We start from the raw sequence: 9,383 nt of genomic DNA, 5'->3' as shown, positions 1-9,383 counted from the left end.
CCGATATTTCCTTTAAAAACATATAAATGCATTTTATGAGAACTTCATTAAAGAACAAGAAAATGCCAATAAGCCTAGCCACCTTGCCAATCACCACTCTCCTAGTCATCATCATCATCCATCACCTCTCTCTTACCAACTGCTCTACTGCCAATAGAGAACAAAATCCTCAACCTCTTCTATAGATTCTCTCTCCTATTAAAATAAATACATTTAAAAAACCACCATAAACGAGAAAATAATAAGAGGGAGACCTTCCCTTCTTCTCCTCCGGCCTAACCCACCCCACCCCACCCCCTCCCCCTCTCCTCCAAGCATCCACCGTCCCGGCCAAATCAGCCCCCTCCCCCAGCTCAAGCCAGAACGCCATTCCCGTGGATACAGAAGAGAAGAGGAGAATTCACCTCCCCCTAACCTCTCCGTCCCCCCCCAAAATCCTCCGAAAACCTAATCCTCGTCCCCGGAAAGATCCTCCTTTTCTTGGTTTCCACTTTGCTACAGATAAACAAAGCCATATATAGCGTTTTGGCCACGTTTCTTGGCTTCCGTTGTGGGTTGTTGTTAATTCGAGGGAGTCCAATTCGCCTGCGACTGAAGGGGCCCGGCCATGGCGGAGGAGGAGAGGCGGCGGCGGTTCTCGAGTCTACGCAGCGTCCGGTGGCGGGTCGATCTCGGCATCCTGCCGGCGTCGCCGGAGGCCTCCGTCGAGGAGCTCCGCCGCGCTGCCGCCGATTCGCGGCGGAGGTGAGCCCGCCATCCTTGTTCCCGGGTGTTTGCTGGTGTTTTGTCCTTTTGCGGCAGGAATCTGCTCTGCTCTGTTTTTCCTGCTTAGCTGGCTCGTTCTTGTTATGCTTTCATTTGATTCTTGCGCGGTCAGGCGTTGATTTCGTCCAGATGGTTGTGTTTGTTAGCAAATTAATGCAATCACCGGCTGCTAATGCATCTGATTTGGTTGTGGTCGTATGAATATAGCTCGTCGATTGCTAGATTTCTGGTTCTGTCGGTGTTATCGTGCACATGGCCACATGCCATGTTTGTTTCATGAGATGAAATTTCGGCGAGAGAGATTGGTGCTGTTACTGATCTATAAGTGATTGGGGCAAATGAATTTTGCTCCTTGCTATTTCTTTCTACCTAAGAATGACATGTTAAATTTGATTCATGTTTGTTGTAGGTATGTTAGTTTGAGGCGCCGTGTTCTGGTAGACCCTCATCTTCCAAAGGAGGAGGCTAGATCACCTAACCTCATCGTGGACAACCCGCTCTCTCAGAACCCAGGTATTTGATCCTAAACATTATCTTGTGAATTGTGATGATTACATGGTAAACAAATTACAAGGATGATATCTTTGAACATGGATGACTTGTTATCTACCGCAAACACTTGCGTGATCACTTACCATCACAGATTTGCACTGCAAAGTGTTTTCCTGAATTTCCGTGGGTTGTGACGCACTTCATTTATTAAACGATGAGCGGTGCTTGACAAGTGTTATTTAACACATTAAGATATATAAATGTGTACTCTTTTTATTAATTTATTATTGTTCATAATTATTTATTAGGGCTCTTTTCTACTGGTATAATTACTGGTGTTTTAGCTATGCTAGTGCCTAAGAGGCGGGATGAAACCTATTATTCAGAGTGTGAATAGTTTGCTCACACAAAAATGTATACTTTTTTCTATGATGTTATGTAACAAAAGCCTCCAGGTGTTGCTTGACACTTTGTGCGACAGCTCTGATTCCAAGTTTCCATCTTGATATTTTTATTTAACTTCTTTCTGCAGAGAGTAGCTGGGGTCGGTTTTTCAGAGGGGCAGAGTTGGAGAAGACTGTGGACCAAGATTTGTCTCGCTTGTATCCCGAAGATGGTAGTTACTTCCAAACACCTACTTGCCAGGCCATGCTGCGTAGGATACTGTTAATGTGGTGTCTTCAGCATCCAGAGTATGGTTACCGCCAAGGTAAGAAACTCCTTCCGCATGTAGAAGAAACAAAGTTCTCAAGTTATTGCAAGGAATCTGGTTTGCTTTCTCCTTTCAACTGAGAACTTCATGGGTCTAAAATCATCTAGGGCTGTTAATCTTTGCACGGTAAAAGTTACCATTTTATAAAACAAGAGTATAAATATCTTAAGATGGCATTGTTAAAGCATATTAATTAGTTCATGGGTCTAAAATCATCTAGGGCTGTTAATCTTTGCACGGTAAAAGTTACCATTTTATAAAACAAGAGTATAAATATCTTAAGATGGCATTGTTAAAGCATATTAATTAGTTCATGGGTCTAAAATCATCTAGGGCTGTTAATCTTTGCACGGTAAAAGTTACCATTTTATAAAACAAGAGTATAAATATCTTAAGATGGCATTGTTAAAGCATATTAATTAGTTCATGGGTCTAAAATCATCTAGGGCTGTTAATCTTTGCACGGTAAAAGTTACCATTTTATAAAACAAGAGTATAAATATCTTAAGATGGCATTGTTAAAGCATATTAATTAGCTCTGAGATCTCTTAATAGCAATGCCGGGTAGCACCAAAGTATCTTACATCAAGTATTTGACTAAGTAGCATGGCCACTTCAGTATATCTTTTCATTTATATCTTCTTGTTTAATTGCTGAATATGCATTGACATATGGCTCATCTTGTCACAGGAATGCATGAGCTATTGGCTCCACTTGTGTATGTTCTTCAGGTCGACATTGATAAACTATCGCAAATACGAAAACTCCATGAAGACTGCTTCAATGATGATTTTGTTGGAGTACCTTTCCCAGATACTGATATGGTTTTTAGTTATAAACCTAGAAAGGACCCAAAGTGGCATTCAGGAACTGACAATGAAAATGATTCTGAAAGTGCTTCCAGAGCTAACAGTCTTGATGAGCTTGACTCAGATACAAAAGAAATAATTTTACTTAGTGATGCATATGGAGCTGAAGGTGAACTAGGCATTGTATTATCTGAAAGATTCATGGAGCATGATGCCTATGCCATTTTTGATGGTTTGATGGATGGGGGCGGTGGAGTGGTTCGCATGGCAGAATTTTACTCTCCATCCAGTGTTGGATCTAGCTCAAGTCTACCGCCTGCTATTGAAGCCTCCTCAGCATTGTATCATTTGCTTTCCATTGTTGAGCCATCTCTTCATAACCATTTCATTGAGCTGAAAGTGGAACCTCAGTGGTTTGCACTTCGTTGGCTGAGGGTCTTGTTTGGACGAGAATTCGGCCTCAGTGATCTCTTAGTAGTATGGGACAAAGTCTTCGCCTGTTCCAATAGTATGCTGCTAAATAGTGATGAGGAATATAGCTTTCGGATCTTGTGTTCAGATAGAGGGGCATTCATTGCAGCTATGGCAGTCTCTATGCTTCTTCATGTTAGATCGTCTCTGTTGGCTACCGAGACTGATGTCTCTTGTCTCCAGAGATTATTGAATTACCCGACGAATGTTGATGTGCAGAAGCTAATTGAGAAGGCCCAGTCCCTGCAGTCTACTGCCATTGATGCGAACACTTCATCCCCATCTGTCCTATTAAATAGGGATATCGGCGAGTATGACAGAGTTAACAGTATTATCTCTATTTCAACTCCTCCGAGAACTCCATTGCATCCTTTATCCGAGAGTTACTGGGAAAAGCAGTGGAGAAATTTGCACACTGATGGGACATCTCCCAAGGAGACTGAGAAGGGTCATTCTTTCAGCAGAGAAATAAAGAAATCCTTAAGGGAGAAGCTTGGTTTGTGTAGGACAGAGTCAGATCCTTCTCCAGTGAAAGCAATCAGTGTGAAAAGTGATGCTCGGAATTCAGCAAGGCGATGCCTTCTGGATACTTTATCAGATAGTGCGGGGAGGTCTCATGAAATTGCAGGGAAAATTCAAGAAGATGAATTCCCTATCGTCTCAATTCACAAGGAGCCTCCAGTGAGTCCCGCAGAGCCTTTGCAACCAAGAGCAGCTGCTGAAAGTGTAACTGTAAGCCCACCGTGCCTGGCTAAACTCAGCCCTCTAGAAAATCCGCTGGCTGTGCCAGCTGATGAGAGCGCAACACAAAGGACACAATGTGCAACAGAAGCTTGTTCTTCTAGCGGTGAGAACTCTCCAGTGTTCTATGCAGCCGTTGCTGGTAATGAGCATGAGAACATTCAAGATAACGATTCTGAGAGAAGTAGTGTCATTTCAATTTCGTATGGTGGTGACAATGACAGGGATGAAATACTGCAAGATGAGTCATCCAGCTGTAATCATGACGGCAGTAGTGTTCAAGATTCAGAAGCAGAAACTTCTAATAAAACTGCAGATCCAGATGGATCCTCTGAAAAAACTGTGGTTCCTAATGAAAGGAAGCCATTTATCAGTAAATTTCAGTGGCTGTTGAAGCTAGGGAGACCCTCAGGTGAAGGCAACATCGAGAAGGGTAGCGGTGAGAAATCAGATGCTAAAGATGCTGTTGACCCATCCTGCTCCGAAGGGAATTCGAATAACCCGCGTGGTAACGTGAAGTTGGCTGCTGGTGATAAGAAGGTGATGGGCACATTTAAGAATCTTGGACAAAGCATGCTCGAGAATATCCAGGTATATCATATGCAACATCATTTATTGCCTTGTGTGGTACTTTTTGGTAGTCTCTATCCTGATAAAAGTATTTGCATAATTTTCTACATCAAATGTTTGTGTCTTACCACTTGGTAGAATTGCTTGGCTTGCGTTCTGAAGTCATTAGTGAAGTGTGTGCCAAAAGAAATACTTGCCTGAAAAAACATAATTCTTCTGTATCTTTATTTGCCAAACATGCATGTATGGTGTAATTTGGATCATTCCTATCTATGTATGCATCACTAACAACGGATCATGCCTATCTATGCATCACTAACAATGGTTGCAATGTAACTATAGGTGATCGAGTCAGCGTTTCAGCAAGATCGCAGCCAGCCCGGGCCGATGGAGAACTTCTCGAACAACATCCTGGGCGGCAAAGGACAGGTGACGGCGACTGCGGCTCTGACCGAGCTCCGCAAGATCAGCAACTTGCTCAGCGAGATGTAGCCACAGGCCGTCTGTTCCTGCCCAACCCCTCTCTCTAGCTCAGCAGTCGATGGCCTGCCTGGTGATAACAGCAAGCGAGGTGCCTCGCCCACCATCTTGTCCACCGGTGCTCCTGCGCTGCTCCATATGTACATATAGGTTCCATTGGATCATCCCATTCGAGTCCATCATGTAACTAATTAAGGCACTGTACGTACGAACCTAAGGAACTCCGATGAATCTAGGTGTCGCCGCGACGACGAGGCAGTAGTTTACGTCGGTCAGCGTTAGAAGGATGTATTTTTTGATGGAAGAATTTTGTAAGATTAACTGGTCAAGGGGGAATAAATGGAAGGAATAGTTCCATTGCTTCAGTTTTCTTTGCTGTCGGCGCGTGTGCTGAACATACTGTACCTGATTGGTCATCCTCAGTCAGGTTCTAAAATGTCCCCCGCTGTGACGGGACGTAGGAAGGGGGTAATTTTGATCAGTTTGTCTAATTCACATCTAAATGTTTTTTAATGATGTCATATCTAACCTCCTAAAAATAACTACGCAGCAATAAGAAATAAAAAAAAAAGCTGAGACAAAAAAAATAAACCATAAACATAGTGCTTATCAGGTTAGATGTGACATAACTATGTCACATCTAGATGTGTCCTATACAGACCCAATTTTGATCAGGGGTACTCGAGGACACGAGGAGCGGTCGGGCTTCCAGACATCCGGCCGTGCCCTTGTCGGGGCATTATCATGAGCGGCGTGGTCCAACGGAGGAGGAAACTACACCGCGATTTCCAATTCCAAGTGGCAGTGAGTCAGCAGTCCTATTCCTATCCACCCACCTCCACAGCGATTGACGACTTTGACTACACAAGATTGAGCAGTTTCAGTTCGCTGCTGCCTGCTCAGATACCACAAGCATCAAGGCTTCGGGGTTTTGCTCAACAGAACCAATGGCGCCGCCTATTCCAAACATGCATTACTCCCTCTATTCCACATGTAAGGTGCAAGCAAAATATAAGAATATATCTCACGATGATAAACTACGCCAAACATAGAGAAGTTCGGCTTTCTAAAAGTTAACACACCTTATATTTTGCAACGGTGGGAATATATATTTAGCGTGGAAAAGAAAGACATGTTTGTTGTACAACATGGTGCAACCGTAAAAACTCTCCAAACATGAATTCTACAAGAAAAACAAATGCACGGACAAATATTTGTGCATCCATGAAATGCATTCATCATGTTTCAGCGTCGGGGTACATGTACTGGGAATGAGGTATACATGATCACTGCTGCGCTGCTTACCACCAAAACTATACTAGCACCATCTCTCTATATATACAAAAATGTGTAGACGCGAATCTGAAACAAACTGAAAGCAGCAAATCTTTTTCTTCCCTTGAACCAGTTGCACCACAAAAGCACCTACCAGGACAGTGAGCCATTTCCAAAGATATAACAAGCTAAAAGTATCAAATACTCCCTCCATAAAAGAAATATAAGAGCGTTTAGATCACTACTAAGCTCTTATATTTCTTTACAGAGGGAGTGCATGACAGATAGGGTTTTTCAGATTTAGCCCATATCATACTGAAGCATCTATGATATATCCACGTGGGCAGGAAAAGTGAAATAGATTCAGCACTACCACCGGGCAGGGAACAATTACTCTTTTTTGCTTTCCTCGAGTTGATCATCAAACTCTAAAATGCCAAACTCTCAAAAACATGGTCCAATAGTTTGCTAAATCTTCTGCCTGCAACAAGCCAGTTCCTGCAGCAGAGCAGAAACACCATCCACACGACCACACTATAAATGAGGACAGATGATGTGCCGCAAATTATCAAAGAATAGCATTATGTGAGCAAATGTAGACAGTGAAACAAGTTAATTCATCAAAGGAGAGGGTGCTAATGATCTCAACTGCAAGGCATGTTTTTGGCCTTAGCTACTTCCCTCTTGTAGTTTTCCCAAACTTCAGGTCCCATGGGATGCTTTTTCACAAAATAACTCATGAAATATTTGTCTGAGCAAGCTAGGATTGTGCTTAAAGCCAGCCGGGATGTAACCAACCCCCTTTCTAGCAGCCAATTGTACATGAAAATCCTGACTTTGGTTCTTTCCACGGTAAATGACAGGCAAGCAGGGAAAGCAACCATGTCACTCAGAGTATACCCTGAATGATTTATAAGGAAGGATATCTTTGACTCGAGCACATCAATCTTCTGGTTCAGAACCTGTGGAGCCAGCTTGATCATGTTTACTACATCTTTTGGGTCCAACCCAGTATTGTTCACTAAGAACTCGTACCGATCTTGTAGTTCGTCACCTTTACCACGGAAGGTTTTGAGTGCCTTCTTCATATCTTCAGAGCCTTCAACAAATCCTATGCTTTTCAAGAATTTTTTTCTCTCATTGAATGATGCTTCAAAGGGGTCAATTTTTGGTAGCTGGCTGACTTTTGACCCTAATGTGTAACTCATCAACAGTTTCGGGTCCTCCAGTATAATCTTGCGCAGGCGCCTCTTTCCCACATTGAGATTTGTAACAATGCTGTTTGGCATCTTCAATGGGGCAGAACCAAGGATTAATCCATGAGAAAGAACAAACTTGTTAACATCCTCATGGCTTATGCCAATCTCAGCTAAGAACAGCATTCCCCTCCGTAGGTTACTTGTGAAATCCTCGACCGACACATTTGGGAAGTCCATAAAAAGATCATACAGCTCTTTTTTTCCACATCCCGCTTTTAGCATCATGAGAACCACTGTAAATAGCATTTTTCCTGAACCATCCAGCAAGAAATCTGGATTTTGCCTGACCAATTTACCAACAGCTTCCTTAGTAAATCCCAAGTTAACGAAGAACTGGGGAACTCGAACCATCTTTCTCCAATCATAAGACTTCCTAGCAGATAAGAACTGACTAATCCAGTCCCGCTGGATCCCAATGTCGTCTAGCCACTCCAGGATCTTCAATTCCACATTCGGGTCACGAACCAATACAACAGGAGTAGCAATTACGAGCTTGATCACACTGGTCCTACTGAACCCAAGTTCCTCAAGGGCCTTCAGCTTAGATGCAAGCACACCATGGCCAAAACTAAAGACCTCCATAGCATCCCGGTATATCCTCCCTATCTTCCTGCGCGCAATGCCGTAATTGCAAAGCAGGCGGAAGTTGCCGAGCAACATCTCATCGTCCGTGAGAAACATGAGATCCCGAGGCAAGAACGCACTGCACTCGCTCGGTCTGAGGCCAATGCTCTCCAAGAAGGGCTCAAACTCGTTGACAGGATTGAATTGAAATAACCGCACCAGGGCCTTGCTGACCCTTTCATCCTTCATGTCCCTCTTCTTCACCTTGGACCTGAAGACCAGCTCGGTTCCTCCCTCCGGGGGCTCCTTCAGGGCATCCTTCACCTCCTCCAGCAGCTTGCTCAGGTAAACAGGCGAGCGCTTGCTTATATGCTCGGCGTCGCTGAAGCACATGCCGCGCGTGACATGGAGGTACTCCATGAACGTCTTCTGCGCGGCGCGGACCTCCCGCCTCCTCTCCATTTGCCTGATCTTCCGATCCACCTCGTCCTCCTCCTCATCCACCAAGGTTTCCCCCTCGCTGTGGAGGGGAGCAGCTGAATAGAGCCGCCGTTGAATCCGATGGTCACTCGGAGCAACCCGACCCGATGCCGGGAATGATCCTTGTACATGCCGCCAACTGGCAGCACAGCACGGCGGCACTCTGGAGGATTTGTCGAGGGCACCAGGAGCCCACCGGAGCCGGGCTGCGCTTAATGCGGCGCGGAGGTGGTTGTTCATGGCGAAAACGAAGCAACGGGAATCGCGCCAGCTTCAGGACCAACCGGGGGAGGGGGCTCTGCTCCACGGCGTGCCGCTGACGCCTGCACACGTCGCAGATTCCAGGGGGCCAAGACGACGTCGGAGGCTCAGACGAAACAGGGTCGCGCGATAGCAGCCTGTGTCAGGGCGCAGGTCACGCGCGAGCAGCTGCAGGTCGGCGAGCAGCGGGACGAGCGGCTGCCATGGCGGCTGGGAGGACCTGGGGTTTGGGAGCTGCGGGCGATGCGGGGGAAGCTGCTGGCGCTTGGATGAAAGCCCAGAAAGGTCAGAGACTTGACGCTGATCCATGTGTTATTTGGGCCGGGCCGATTCGAAATGGAACAGCTGCACCAAATTCGCCTCAAACGTCTGGATGAACGGCCCAGTCACGAAAATACAACCCAGGCGGGCCAGGCCTCAAACGTCCGGACTGACCGAAACCCCTCGTATCTAACTCAAATGTTGGGAAACACAGAAGATTGAGTCCGTGTTCATGCCGATGGA

At 45.2% G+C, this 9,383-nt stretch overlaps 2 protein-coding genes across 2 annotated transcripts; one reads left to right on the top strand and one right to left on the bottom strand.

The window, feature by feature from the left end:
- Nucleotides 1–278: 278 nt before the first annotated feature.
- On the top strand, nt 279–5,405 carry LOC125519350. The gene is made up of 5 exons (XM_048684189.1): nt 279–744; nt 1,175–1,278; nt 1,790–1,966; nt 2,660–4,581; nt 4,903–5,405. The coding sequence occupies exons 1-5, from the start codon at nt 608–610 to the stop codon at nt 5,050–5,052; spliced, it is 2,490 nt and encodes an 829-aa protein (XP_048540146.1). The 5' UTR covers nt 279–607; the 3' UTR covers nt 5,053–5,405.
- A 1,200-nt stretch (nt 5,406–6,605) lies between these two features.
- LOC125519351 (transcription termination factor MTEF18, mitochondrial-like) lies at nt 6,606–9,163 on the bottom strand. The gene has a single exon (XM_048684190.1). It carries the CDS (start codon nt 8,856–8,858, stop codon nt 6,960–6,962), a length of 1,899 nt encoding a protein of 632 aa, XP_048540147.1. The 5' UTR covers nt 8,859–9,163; the 3' UTR covers nt 6,606–6,959.
- Nucleotides 9,164–9,383: the final 220 nt, after the last annotated feature.

This window comes from Triticum urartu, chromosome 7 (assembly GCF_003073215.2).
Source record: "Triticum urartu cultivar G1812 chromosome 7, Tu2.1, whole genome shotgun sequence".
Classification (NCBI taxonomy): domain Eukaryota; kingdom Viridiplantae; phylum Streptophyta; class Magnoliopsida; order Poales; family Poaceae; genus Triticum; species Triticum urartu.
The sequence above is the reverse complement of the archived record's forward strand: the minus strand, read 5'-3'. Positions and strand labels throughout refer to the sequence as shown.